The sequence below is a fragment of the Polyodon spathula genome, chromosome 9 (genome assembly GCF_017654505.1).
Source record: "Polyodon spathula isolate WHYD16114869_AA chromosome 9, ASM1765450v1, whole genome shotgun sequence".
In the NCBI taxonomy this organism is placed as follows: domain Eukaryota; kingdom Metazoa; phylum Chordata; class Actinopteri; order Acipenseriformes; family Polyodontidae; genus Polyodon; species Polyodon spathula.
The window spans coordinates 10,393,735-10,408,995 of NC_054542.1; the positions used below are offsets into that span (position 1 = coordinate 10,393,735).

Below are 15,261 nucleotides of genomic sequence, written 5' to 3' on the forward strand. Positions count from 1 at the left end.
AACACAAAATTGACTGTCAAATAGAGAAAATCTGTGTGCAAGGTTGTGCTGTTTGATAATTGGACTGAAACAATAACTTAGTGAGATAAACTAAACAGAACTGTTAGCTGCTTAATGTTTATGAAAAACACTTTTAGAAGGTGGCAGTCTTAGAACGAGACAGTGTTTCTCCTTGTTTCTCCATTCACCTACTTTCATGCATGATCATACAGTGCAACTTACTGCTATCGTTCCAGGCCCATGTCTAAGCTGGGTCAACAGGAACTACGAATAAATGCATCTGCCAAATCAAATTTGAAATGCCTGTCTACAGTACTTACTCACTTTTTTTATTATTATTACAAAGACCTAAGTGCCCATATAGGTTGGTAATGAGCACTTACATAATGTAAAATCCAAACTTTAAAAAAGACATTAACAAATAACACAGTCCTCCAAACCCATTCCATATCCTCCACTGCTGTTAAAAAGATAAAGTACCTCTTAAAAGACTCAGTAATTAACAGTCTCACTGCTGTAAATTGCAATATAATGCAGAATTTGTACACACAATGTAAATGATGCAGTACTGCAAAACTACAGTACATATGTTTTATTAGTAGTTATTCACTGTGCCGAAAATGCTAAATTTCAGTACTGGTCAAAATGTAAATTTTACTGTTTACACTGACTGACTGTGCCAAACTCTGAAAAACAATCTAGTGATCAACTCACTCAATGAAAATTAAAGGTTTTTTGAATGTTTAAAACAAAAACTTAAAAAAATGAATAACTTAAAATAGGACTACATTAGTGTTACAAATACCAAGTTTCATTAAAAACTGTTCTAAAACAAACATTGTTTTTTGGTTTTACATATTAAAACGACAGCTCATTGTTCGTGTATACTGTGGTATTTCTATGCACATCAAATAGTCACTTTTATTCGTTTCACTTCAGGAATATCAACTTTCTCCTGGTGCAGAACAGGTTAACAATAAATTAGACTGTGTAATTCAACCCAGTGGCCTGAAAAATCCTTAGAAGCGATACCTCCCACCCCTTCAGTCTCTTCCAAAGAAAATGGTTGGAAAAAAAAAAAAAAAAAAAAAAAAAAACCTGTGGTTACAGGATATGTGGTTAAATCAGATGCCCTGCAGAATATGGCCTCAACCGTCAACCTCAAAACCTTTTAGGATGCACTATTAAAAACATGGTCCAGTTTTTACTGCCAGAGATCCTCCCTTTAAAAACGTGGCATAAACCCTACCAGCAGTTTCCCACTGGCACAAGGCCTCTCTGGACATGAGAATACTGGGGGAACATGCCAGGAAAACCTTCAGAATGTAATACATAGACTGGATATCAAATGTCCACTTTTATAGCTACTTCAATCATTATGGTCACAGTGAAAGAGCAGTTGAGAAAGCTGCAGTAGTGCCCCACAGGACTTGGAACAGAGAAAAGCAACTAACCAAGCAAATAAAAACAGATCAGTTTCTGAGGCAGAAGCCCCTCCAGGTCACAATGGGACATGCCATCTCCTGACTGTATGACATCTTAATATATTAGTTGGGTTTAGTTTTACCTATTCAGACCTTTTAAACTTATGTGAAGGAACGGCAAATGGCCCTCCAGCAACATTCCCGCGGTGTGGTAGTGTCTCTAAGTTAAATTGTATCAGAACTCCCATTATAAAACACAACATTTGAGAGTTGAACAACTTGAGTTTAACTCTCCGTTGCGTGCTTTGAGTTAAAGGCGTTGCTAAAAATTGGTTACGTTCCAGTGTTTCAGACCGTTTCTTTTGGCCATCCATTGCTGGAAAATGGATGTATTAACTAATGCACATGTGGGTACCAAGGGAAGCTCTACACTTTCCTTGTCTATGCTGCAATAAACAGGTAGAGCATGTCTCAGTTAAGATTGCTATAGTGTAAAAACCTAACCCCAATTGTCCTAGTTGTGCGAGTTGTCATAAATGTAACATTCTTAACAGTATTTTGCAATGTATTCTTTAACAAACACAGGTAACCAAGCTTGTTAAAGACAGACAAAAGCACTGCAGAAGTAACTATCATATTGTGTGAAAGAAAAAAATCAGGCTTTTTAAAGCTTTTACTAGAAAAATTATGTTACAGGCTGATGTACAGAAACTTTGAGTAGAATGTTTAAGAGTCTAGTAACTAGCATGAGCTTTTGAATATTACTATAGGTTTAATAAGGGATCTAATGGCACAGAAAGCAAATTCTTAAACCAGGAGTAGACAAAATGTAATTCAAAAAGTTACTTTAAAACAACAAAAGCTAACAAAATGATTGATTGCACAACACAAACCTCGGCTGTATAAGGCAGGCCTCTAGTGCACCAAAGGGTCCTCACCCCCAACTAAAGTTACTTAGTTTCCAGTTTGATTTATCGTGAGACTCCATCAAATATATATTTTACAATCCATACTGGCAGAATGACAGGAAGATGACATAGTGTTCAACTGCTGCAGGTTACCCATGAAACCCTAGCCTTCAAATAGTTCATTCATCAACCAGCCAGGTGTCGTCCAGTTACATAATGTAATTGCTCACCTGGGCCTGTTGCAATTTTATAAATCAAAAACATTCTTGTTCAAAATAGCCACTAGATTATTGGAGCCTTGTGACTAAAAAGCTAGTTTTTTTTGTTTTTCTTTCAAAATCGACTTCAGTTAACATTTTGTGTCTAAAATGTATGTTACTATTTTCTATATTAAAAGGAAAAAAAAGCTTTCTTTGTTCTAGCTTCGAGTTTACTTTCTGTAAAGTGAACAGTATAAATACACAGTCATCTGAATTCCCTGCTGCTCAGATTAGTTCAGTCTAAGCAAGTATATTTTATGAGACAAAGGAACTACTTTAAGCAGCAGCAGCATACTAATGTCTTCCTGTTCCTTCATTAAAATATTACAGAAACTGGGTACTCTTTTTTTGGCTACTTCAGCAACACCAGGACCTTAAGATACAATGTATAACCACCTACACCTACTAGTGTATGTAGCAGGCTTTGGGGATAAGCAGGCTTGTGATCCTAGTTTCAACTACCTTTGGAGAATGCATACCAAAACTGAGAACAAGCAGCTACTTTCTGCTATGAATAGAGCAAAGGTGGCTAAACTATAGAAGAAGGAGAAGTAATATTTTACCATTACAACTGAAAATGATGGTTGGAAACCGCACCTTTAAATAAACTGAAAAGTTTGAAGGCGATGGTCTGTGAACCTTGCAGCTATCAGCACTCCCATTCGCTCTGGTCTGTCTGTTATCTACAGACATGATAAGAACCCAAAGCACAAAACCATATCAAACACCAACTAATGACCATTAATCTCTGTAGTAATCTCCTCTTCCTTCATTTATTATTCTACTGACACCTCTCTACACACGTGAATAAACGTGGACACAGAGGGGCTACATTGGCTCTGAGCAAACTGCCTCTAAAAGTTTTGCCATTTCTTTAATGTTGATGAGATTTTCCTTTTGTTTATTCTGCTTTCACAAATCGGGTAAAGTGAACTTCAGTTAAACTAGTCATCCTGATAACAAAACTGCTGCATAGAATTTAATCTACTGAATAGCTTCACCTGTATCACAGATTAGGCTAATAGGTCTCCACTGTGCCAATTAGCTCACATACAGTATTTGTCCTACTAGAATTCAGTACTCTGTTCTACTAGACGTAGTTGTAGGTTATAATTTTATACACCTCCAATCCAAACTATGTGCAGTCAAAGCCAGCACATGTACACACTATTGTGAAAAGTACTTTGTGTAAAAGCTGTTAAGTTAAAGTCAGGCAACATGCCTCAAATCTAAATGAACATGCATGTTTTCCCTACAACAAGCTCTTTAATGGTAGTTATTTTGTCATGGAGCCAAAGTACTATAATAATAATAATAATAATAATAATAATAATAATAATAATAATAATAAAATTAAATACCATTTACTGGCTTTTAAAAAAAAAAAAATGTTAGTAGTTAAGGAATCATTGCTTTTGTTTGAAAACTAACACAGTAAAAAGATTTGTTTTCATACTAGAAGTAGCTTTTTATGCAGACTTTGCCTTACCAGCTAATTATGAACTATAACCATTTAAAAACACAAAGCACCATCTGAAAATCCAACATACTAAGAGTCTCGCAATAACAGGGAGAATGTTAAGTTTATTATGTTAATAAGCAACACTAATTAAAGAGTTAAAACGAAACCAGGAGCCCATTAACTTAAAAACAGTAACATCTCAAAGCTACTAAACAGTTCTCGTTTTTTTTCCCCCTAAATAATCACCAAGCAGAGCTCCTACAAGCAACCTATTTGTTTATTGTTAGTTCTGTAACATCAGAATGGGTTTCTCTTTTAAAAATGTGCCCAGTTTCCAAAGTGTCATTTGTACAGTCAAATGTGCTTATGCAGTATCTGCAAAGCAAATGTACTTTTAGTTGTAGGGACAGAAACGTATTCATTTTAGAAATTAATTGAAGTTTTGTTTCTCCTACAGTATTAATTGCTGGAACCCTTATACAATTAACATTAAACAGTGGTTTTATCAATCAATCTAATTTACATACTTTTACAACAATGACAACATATAATCACTACTCTTACCAGACACTTACTAAATTACCTTTTGCCTGCCTTATCACTATATTACGGGTTGTTAATGTCGTTTCAGATCCAGTAGTAGCCCAGTAAATTGCACGAGCAGAGTACAGTGACAGTATTGCTACTTGCTTTGTTTCTTATTTCTCAAAACTCTACCTGTTATGTATCTCAATAATGAAACTGCGCACTGCATCAACAGCACGAATAGAAAGGGATTTTTTTTTTTTTTTTTTTTTTTTTTTTTTTAAAAAACGGTAGACGAGGGTTTCCATATGGCCCAGCTTGACAAGTTTAAATTGCAGCCTGTACTCTTGTCGGGAGGAGGTGGGCGGTTGTGTGTGATAGGTGGATACAGTTCCTGTTTATTTTATTATTATGATGATGATATATATATATATTATATATATATATATATATATATATATATATATATTATATATATAGATATATATATATATATATACATATACATATATATATATATATATATATATATATATATATATATATATATATATATATATATATATATATATATATATATCTATTATATTCATCAAAAGCAGAGTAAGGGTTTTCTCAGAAGGCCAGTATGCAATGATGTACCCCAAAAATATATCGCTGCATTTACTGGGTCCGGCTATAGCCAAGAACCAAAGGAAGTTATTCATATCCTACAGCAAAAGTGAATAGTTTCCTCTCGCGCGGTCATAATAGAGTTTAATTACAGTTACCAGTTAACATAGTAATAGGCTATTGTTTCAAACACAGACTCCTAATTACAAACACTGCGTCATGCTGTACTGCACCGCTGTAAATTCAAATTAAATCAGCCTCGAGTCTTATTTTAAACTAAAGAGAACACCAATTTCTTGAGCCGGACTGGGAACACACTGATTTTTACCAGAAACAAAATATAACATTGATGTTTACAGTTGATAACACTCAAATGTCTATGAGTATTAAATAGACAAAAATACTTTACCTAGCTATTATGAAGTGAGATCAGAATACAATCCAATAATAATGAATGGCAAAAAGTAAGGAAACAAATACCTGAGCAAGTACTGAGGAATCCAAACACAAGGTACATTCCTATAAAACATGCAGGCATTGTTCAAAAGGTTGATAGGAAAAAAAAAAAAAAAAAAAAAAAAAAAACAGAACTTTATAATCCCAAATTACTGCAAGCAAAATGATGCCTGGTCCTTCATAATCCTGTTTTCAGACTTTAAAACAGAAATATAACACGTGTTCTCATGAAGTAAACGTTATGTATTATTTGAATCCGCTGATTTTCACTGAAACAAATTTGATGACGTTTCCCAGATGCCAATAAAGCTGAAGTGTTTTAAAAATCAAAATCTGTTTCTCTGTCTTTAAGTAAATAAATCAATTCTCAACAGGTTTTTTTGGTGAGTGGGATGGATCTCTCAATGTGAGATTTATGGGGAAAAAAAGATAAAAAATATTCCAGTCCTGGTTACAAATATACTGTGCATCTGAACGCAGTAGTTGGCCCAACAAGTTTAAACGGCTAAAGTCGATACCAAGTCGCTTGCCACATCATTTTCCTGGTAATTCTGAAGTTTCTTGAACGTTTTTTTTTTTTTTTTCTCAGTTCAGTCACACTTTGTGCTCATGCTTAGCGCAGTTTGAACATCGTCTCAATTTAGACTTGATTGAGCGCAATGCTCTTCTTTCTAAGAAAAAAGGAATATGCCAATTGAACAGATTCCTCAAAACTGTTGTAGTACACACGTTAATAAAGACTTAAAATGTTAAAATCCAGACGTCAGTCCTTGCATTCTCATCAATTCTGAAACTTTTCCGTTTCAGTTCAGAAACAGACGTTCAGTGCATCTGTTTTTTCTTCTCCGCTGCAGTTTAACTATAGGGTTTGTGCTCAGTTCCCTAATATTTTTCCCCTTGCTGAGTAATTTTATTTATTTATTTATTTATTATCTCGGTGTCTAACCCCGTCTGACTCACAAAGGGGAATGAAAACAAACGGCAGTTTCACAGGGTGACTGCGAGGATTGTACAATGGTACGAGCCATTTACCCCTCTCTGATGTTAAACAATGGATTTTACCAATGATGGAACTTAACCTCTTCCATGCTGGACTGATTTTAATCAATAGTCAATTCCACAAATTTGCGTAGTCATTTTAACAAGGGCACGATGGAGTTTCAGAAATGCACTACCATGTAAGTTAAAAACAAAACATTTAAGTCAACCTTTATGCATTTCCAACGTCAACAACATGTTTGTAACACGGTTTCCCAACTTCTGTAATAAAAGCGTTACAATGTGTTTATTTATTATTTATATATATATATATATATATATATATATATATATATATATATATATATATATATATATATATATATTATATAGAATATCGTAGTATATCGTAAATATTTAGCTACAAATATATTATACCGGTAACCTTATTTATAGGTACACGGGATAACAGTAACTAAGTAAATCTACATAGATCACACCGTGGAAATCACATATCACCTACTGTAATGTAACATATTTTTAACCAACAGACTCCTGACCAACTCAGTTTTCATTGAAAGTGTTTAGTAGTATGCTAGCAGCATTCAACGTGCTCTCGGAATTTAACTCTACGTATGTTTTAAGTGAAAAGTCTAGTACTGTACATAAAATAGTGGTAGTGCACTGCAAAGCCATCTTATGCAATACATTTTCAACTGTTTTTGTATTTACTTTACAAATTAATTCTCAAACAATCACAAAATCACTACTATCATTAAATGTGTACAGTTATTAAAAAATGTAGAGACAACCACTTTATTTGTATTTATTTATTTTTTAACCCGCATTTCACGCCACAGCAGGACCTGAGCTGTCAGCTGTGCTGGCAACGGGTTTGTTCAGTGTTGGAATTTCCAACAGAGCTACCTTCAAGTCTCCGAAATGTGAAACGTGGGCACTTTGTATAAGCACTGTTTTTGTCACGTTGGCATTCCTAATCCCAGATACCGCATGGCCTGGTAAAATAGCATCTTAATCAACCAATTACAATTAACTTAAAGGGCGATTAGCGATGATCTGAAACGCATCTTGATATCAGATTGTAATTTACTTAGCAAACTAAGACTTACTTTTAATGAAACAATCAAATATCCATTTTCCTGACTACCAATACCAGTACTGCAGTTGTCTGCTAGCCTGTGGTTTACTGTTATCCATACAGCTACACCAAAATAAGTTTTATTTTTAAAGGTAAGGTTTGATTGACATTTAAAACTGTGCACATCAGATTAGCAATGTATTCCCAATGAAGATCTAGTTGTATATGAAGTCTACAATAAATTCAATACAGGCACAGTGCTTTTATACTGAAACCATTTTTGTTTTACCTACAGCTATGTCCAAACGCTTACCATCACCCTACAGAATTAACTAAATTTGCTTCATTAAGTTGAATTAAACCTGCTGAATAATATTACATTAACTTATTAAATCGCATACCGCTTCATAGTTTTCAATATACTTAATGAAAAACTGACACAAATTTGGAAAATGTGACATTTTGAAATCTAATATGAAATACTGTACTGTGGCTCCCAGCAGAATTTAGATGTCATTTTATAGTGTTTTTGATATGGTTTTAAATAAAATATCTAAATTATGATTATAAGTATGTCCCAATTCTAAAATTCTAGGTGAGGCTTTTGGCCATAGCTGTAAATGTACAAATGTATGACACTGTATGATACTGAACCAAAATTAGAAAAATCTACAAGAACACCGTCAACAGAATGTGAGGCCACTATGGCAGCTTAAGCCCCTTTCATGCTGGCACTCCTACCTGGGTCCGGACCCAAGCAACCCATCTCAGAATGTGGGTCGAGACACTTTGACCCAGGTTGAGCGAGACAAAATGCAGACTGAAGTTCGTGAGCCGACGCAATAACAAACAGCCATGCATGCATGAAGGTTTCACTTCCGCAAGGAAATTTTCTGTTTATTCTGTTTAGCCCTATTTTTGTTGCTTGAGACACAGCATGGGCCAGATTGCAGCAGGGATGAAGAAACATTTGCTCTAATCAACATTTGGGCCGATGGTTCAATCCAGAGAAGCTTGGATGGAAGCATCAGTAGAAGCTACTTCCACAGTATTGACACGCGCATTGTGTACTTGCATCTGTCACCCAGGTTAACCCTGCTTTATCAAAAGTACTGTGAAATCGCGTACCCGACCCGCATGACACCAGGTCCTGACCCGGGTAGAGCACGCCAGTGTGAAAGGGGCTTAAGACAGCACTGATTGAAAGTTACAAGTCTGAAAGGTGTTTACATTCTATAAAATGAAGGGAAGTTGTATACAGAACTATACAGCAAAGCAAACAATGATCCTGATGTGCAACTGGGAGAAGAAGCTTTTATATATTACAGAATGTGTCAGGGACACCACCTGTGTAACAATTTGATCAACAAATGTATGTGAGGGGTAGTCCATTTATCCAAAAGTGTGTGCTACATATCACAGGTGTTCACACAGTGTAAGAGATAGCAAAGCAGTTAAGGGATTACAGTTGTTTCAAAAGCCAACACATTAAAAAATAAAACCTTACTAAACTAGCACAAAAAAAAAAAAAAAAAAAAAAGCCAGACTAACCGTGTTTAGTAGAATCCTACAAAATTGAACAAAGTATATAAATGTGGACAGGATGTGAATTTACTGAGCCTGTCAAGTGAGTTATAAAAAACAAACAAACAAAAAAAAAAAAAAAAACTTTAAGCTACAATACAGTTTTACATCCTTTTGCTTGTAAAAACAAGGTTATCGCAGTTGTTGTTGAAACAAAGCCTTTAATATTGTAAAGCAAACATCTCTCCTGTAATTTAGCACGTGGTCATTGCTAAGTGCAATGCCTACAGAAAATGCAGTAACCAAGAAGCGGGAGTACTACAGCACCACCTTGTGGTAGTCAAAGGAAAAATATATAGGAATTCAGCAGTTTCCTCTAAGATCTTTTTTTTTGTGCTAAACATTTCAGTGGTATATGTTTTGTTAATAGTTAATTCATTATTAATAGTACAAGTTATACCAATCTGATGATTTCTAAATATATAGAAATATATCAAGTTATCTTATTAGCTGTCTTTACTGAATGCAGTAGCACAAACATGGTACCATTTTTACTATTGCTCTGTGTGTATCTGATGTAAAATGTAGGCATTCAAATATGACTTTGGCTTAAGATCTATTTATGCTCAAACAAAGATCTGCCCAGATGTTTTGGTTAGAAGAGACATTCGAACAACCTGTGGGCTCTTATAGAGTCAGAAAATCACAAACACAAATTAAATCAAATAAAAAACATTTCTGACAGTAACCTTTAATAATTAAAGGCTACTGTCAGGAATGTTTTCATTTTATTTAATAAAACTAAAAAGCTGACCAAAGAAGGTTTACAATATCTGTGTGCTAAATCTGTCTGTTTATTGCATTTTGATTTTGCCTTCTGCCAACAAGACAACCTTGTATTTTTTTCAAACCCATTAAGAGCCTAAATGGAATACTTCACTACTAAATAATAATAAATAATAATAATAATAATAATAATAATAATAATAATATGGAGTGTAATGAGCTACATGTGGCTCAGAGCCCAGCATTGGACCGTCTGCTTTAACATTTGACACTAGGAAACATGAATGTGAGAGATAAATGGGTTAAGTACTCCCTCTGCTGGTGGTGTCTAGTATTTTTTTTCTTTAGGTTTACACCTTTAAAAATTTTACAATGATGTTTAATATTTGTTGCGAATTATAAACATACAAAATTAGATAACAAAATACAAATAAAACCAATTACAAGAAAATGTCCAAATTGTTACATAGCAGTAAAACACACAAACAGTTGATTATATAAATATAGTTATGAGACCAGTACAATTCCCTACCCTCAGTAGTTCTGTATACTAGAAAAAAGTATACATTTCATAAACAGTTTAACAACCATTAATCATAACTTCTGATCTATTTGATTAAAAAAATAACTACCATTTGGTGAGCTAGGATTTCAATACCTTAGCCATGTTTTTGAAAAAAAAAAATTAAAAGGGGGGGAAAATAGACTTGTAATAATTTACATATTTCTGTAATAACATGTTAAATGTATGCTGTCAAAAGTTTTTAATTAAGCTGAAGTTATGAACTAAATATGTCCAGGAAAAGCCATATATATGCATTAGGCATCTTGCCAAATCAGACACACAAAGGACTCCTTTTTCAGTGGAAGTGGAAGGCCTTTATGAGTTTTCCATGCACACTTTTTTTTTTTCAACTTTAAGTAATACTTATCTGTGGGGAAAAAAATCTTTTTTACCAAATATTTGCTTAGTAATTTGCTGCAACATTTTTAGTGGATAAAATCATTACCGTGAAAACCTATCCTCTGGTGGTAGTTTAGGTTCTGCAAATATTATTTTTTATTTGAGGCACTGAGCACCATTCTTCTATTAGCAACCTCACAACACGATAAGACATGTTTCTGGTCTGGATCAGTAAAGTGTTTCTCAAATCATATAGCAAAAGAACTTATCCGTACCACACAAATGGGGCATAGGAAGGACCCCCATCTTAAACTCTCTCATCACACAGGGCACACAACACTGTTTCCCATTTCGGTATTCCTAAAAGCCAATTCATCTGTAAACAAATACTCAAACAAACCTTAATATGAAACACATTAAGCTACAGTCTTTTAAACAACAATTGGTCCTTGATAGCGCTCTTAAAAGGCTGTCTCAAGTTTACAGACTGTGGATTGAGACCTCTCCCACAACAATTACGCACTTCCTCAGTAGTAAAGTATATTGGTTGTTACTGTAGTGATTACAGTATAGTGGAGCTGGACACCACATTGAGATTTTTACTTGTTACTAGAAAACCGCTTACCCAGTTGTGAAAAGTTCCTTCTTTATTGAGTGTATCATAATCTGGTGTACTTGGAGTCTGTCTTTTGAAATTTTACATATCTCTAGAGAACTGCTTAAGCAGTTATTATGAAACTAGTAAGGGCATTCTTTAAGTTATGTAGAATCTCAGAATCTGGAAGCATAGGGAGGCATTTATTTGACTATATGTTTGTCAAACGGACTACATTTTTACATCAGCATACAGTGGGTATAGATAATGGTGATCTTTTTCAATGATGGCTCCGATTTTGTATTTACAGCCATTACACTTGCTTGTTGAAATAGCAATGAAAAACTGGCAAATTACAATGACAAAGATACTTGACAACAGTCCATGGGCACATCAGGGGTTTAACATCATTTTTCCCCAGATTAGCTTCCATAGTTGTTTATAGTGGTGTACTACCAGCACTCATTTTAACACCAAGGTGGATAGAGGCTCCTTGTGATAAATGATTTGTGAAGGCACCGACTAGAGGGGAGGCATGCCTTGATTTAGTCTTTTCAAATAACGAAGATAGAATAACTAAAACAGAGGTCAGAGAACCACTGGCAAACTCAAACCACAACATGGTCTCATTTGAAGTGTTTTTTAAATCCCCAAAAGAAATGACTAAAGCTAAGGTTTACAATTTTAGAAAAGCAAACTATGAAGGTATGAAACAGAGACTAACAGAAGTAGATTGGAGTAAAGTAGAGAAAACACCCACAGAAGAAGGATGGTTGTTCTTCAAAAATGTAGTACTAGAGGCACAAAACAATTATATCCCTAAAGTAGACAAATCTAAATGTAAAACTAAATTGCCAAAATGGTTTAATAGATCAATTAAAAAAAATATTCAGCGAAAAAAGGCACTTTACAGAGCATTAAAAAAGGACCAAAAAGAAAGTACGCAGAAAGAGTACACAGAACTGCAAACGCAAGTCAAAAAGGAAGTTAGAAAGGCCAAGAGAGAAATAGAAATAAACATTGCTAAGGGAGCTAAAACCAATTCCAAAATGTTTTTCCAATATTACAACAGCAAGAGAACATTCAAAGAGGAGATTAAATGTTTAAGAGATACAAATGGCAAAATCGTAGATGAAGAAAAAAAAAAAACAAATATGTTAAATGATTACTTTTCACAAGTTTTTACAAAGGAAGATACTGACAACATGCCCCACATGTCATCCAGTTCCTATCCAGTTTTAAATAACTTTAGCATAACTGAGGCAGAAGTGTTAAAGGGACTAGGAGCTCTTAAAATAAACAAATCCCCTGGGCCGGATGAGATCCTCCCAGTAGTACTCAAAGAAATGAAAGAAGTAATTTACAAACCGCTAACCAAGATCATGCAGCAGTCTCTTGACACAGGGGTGGTACCGACAGACTGGAAAATTGCAAAAGTAATACCGATCCACAAAAAGGGAAACAAAACTGAACCAGGTAACTACAGACCAGTAAGCCTGACTTCTATTATATGCAAACTTATGGAAACTATAATAAGATCCAAAATGGAAAATTACCTATATGGTAACAGGGTACTGGGAGACAGTCAACATGGTTTTAGGAAAGGGAGATCGTGTCTAACTAACTTGCTTGATTTTTTTGAGGATGCAACATCGATAATGGATAATTGCAAAGCATATGACATGGTTTATTTAGATTTCCAGAAAGCTTTTGACAAAGTCCCGCACAAAAGATTAATTCTCAAACTGAACGCAGTTGGGATTCAAGGAAACACATGTACATGGATTAGGGAGTGGTTAACATGTAGAAAACAGAAAGTACTGATTAGAGGAAAAACCTCAGAATGGAGTGTGGTAACCAGCGGTGTACCACAGGGATCAGTATTAGGTCCTCTGCTATTCCTAATCTACATTAATGATTTAGATTCTGGTATAGTAAGCAAACTTGTTAAATTTGCAGACGACACAAAAGTAGGAGGAGTGGCAAACACTGTTGCAGCAGCAAAGGTCATTCAAAATGATCTAGACAAGATTCAGAACTGGGCAGACACATGGCAAATGACATTTAATAGAGAAAAGTGTAAGGTACTGCACGCAGGAAATAAAAATGTACATTATAAATATCATATGGGAGATATTGAAATTGGAGAAGGAATCTATGAAAAAGACCTAGGAGTTTTTGTTGACTCAGAAATGACTTCATCTAGACAATGTGGGGAAGCTATAAAAAAGGCTAACAAGATGCTCGGATACATTGTGAAAAGTGTTGAATTTAAATCAAGGGAAGTAATGTTAAAACTGTACAATGCACTAGTAAGACCTCATCTTGAATATTGTGTTCAGTTCTGGTCACCTCGCTATAAAAAAGATATTGCTGCTCTAGAAAGAGTGCAAAGAAGAGCGACCAGAATTATTCTGGGCTTAAAAGGCATGTCATATGCAGACAGGCTAAAAGAATTGAATCTGTTCAGTCTTGAACAAAGAAGACTACGTGGCGACCTAGCATTCAAAAATTCTAAAAGGTATTGACAGTGTCGACCCAAGGGACTTTTTCAGCCTGAAAAAAGAAACAAGGACCAGGGGTCACAAATGGAGTTTAGAAAAAGGGACATTCAGAACAGAAAATAGGAGACACTTTTTTACACAGAGAATTGTGAGGGTCTGGAATCAACTCCCCAGTAATGTTGTTGAAGCTGACACCCTGGGATCCTTCAAGAAGCTGCTTGATGAGATTTTGGGATCAATAAGCTACTAACAACCAAACGAGCAAGATGGGCCGAATGGCCTCCTCTCGTTTGTAAACTTTCTTATGTTCTTATGACAGATCAGAATTCACTACTGTGGAAGGGTGGTGGGTAATTCACTGACACAGGAGACAGAACAGATGTACCTGAAACACCATGCCAGTGTCCAGTTTTATTTTCGGCAAGTACACTTTTTACCCGCAGAGGGCACTGTTGCCCGTGGGCTGTCTATCAACGATGATAGACAGCACCACGGGAACACCAAAGCTGGTAAATAAATTAACTGCGGGTGCACTCACAGGTGCTCAAAATAATAATGAAAACAGAAGGCGAAAGGAAAAAGGAAAATAAAACAGTAATAAAACTACAAATAAAAGGTGCTGTACTTGGCAGCGTTATCCCGGTCGCTGCTACGCGTACAACCCGAATCACCGACCTACTCTAGCGGCTTCCTGCCTGTTCTAAACAATATTTTGGGGGTCTGCCCAAGGGTTCCCCGCTGTCACTGTCTGGCTTGTGGGTTGGTGTCTTTATACTAGCTGGTTCTCGGTCTTCGACCAGTGCTTCCGCACATACAGCGTGTCTAAAAGGGCAGACCTGAGGAAACAGTAGAGCATTATCTTATAGGGCTAGCAATCTCCCCAAGACCTGCCTCCCAGCCATTCAGAGAGAGGGAAAGTCCAAACACCCCCTTTCCCACCTCCCCATGCCACTGCCGTGACTCGCAGGCAGGTATTGGACAACTGCTGCCCTCTTCCTGCAGCACTATGAACACGCCAGCAGAGTCAGCACAGATCTCGCCCTGCTACAACTACATTTTCATAAAGATCATTTGATGGCTCTGCTCACAATATGTACAATGCTGTTCTTTTACACCATGCCAGTTGTACAGTAGATGACACCGCAGATTAAATCACAAACCTGAGTTTAAATCAGTTCTCAAATGAAATCTTAGCTTAGACACCCCATTGGATATAAGCTGAAA

The 15,261-nt window shown here is 35.6% G+C and overlaps 1 protein-coding gene across 3 annotated transcripts in view; it reads right to left on the reverse strand.

Moving 5' to 3' along the window:
• The window catches only part of LOC121320400 (roundabout homolog 1-like), a 389,786-nt gene that overhangs the window by 187,906 nt on the left and 186,619 nt on the right, over nucleotides 1-15,261 (reverse strand). Inside the window, exon 1 of one of the 3 annotated variants that reach the window (XM_041258687.1) lies at nucleotides 5,672-6,634. The exons of the other annotated variants lie outside the window; for them this stretch is intronic. Coding sequence (XP_041114621.1) covers nucleotides 5,672-5,729 — 58 coding nt within the window. The 5' untranslated portion in view covers nucleotides 5,730-6,634. Of the gene's footprint in view, nucleotides 1-5,671; nucleotides 6,635-15,261 lie in introns of those variants that run through there. 3 annotated transcript variants of the gene reach the window in all.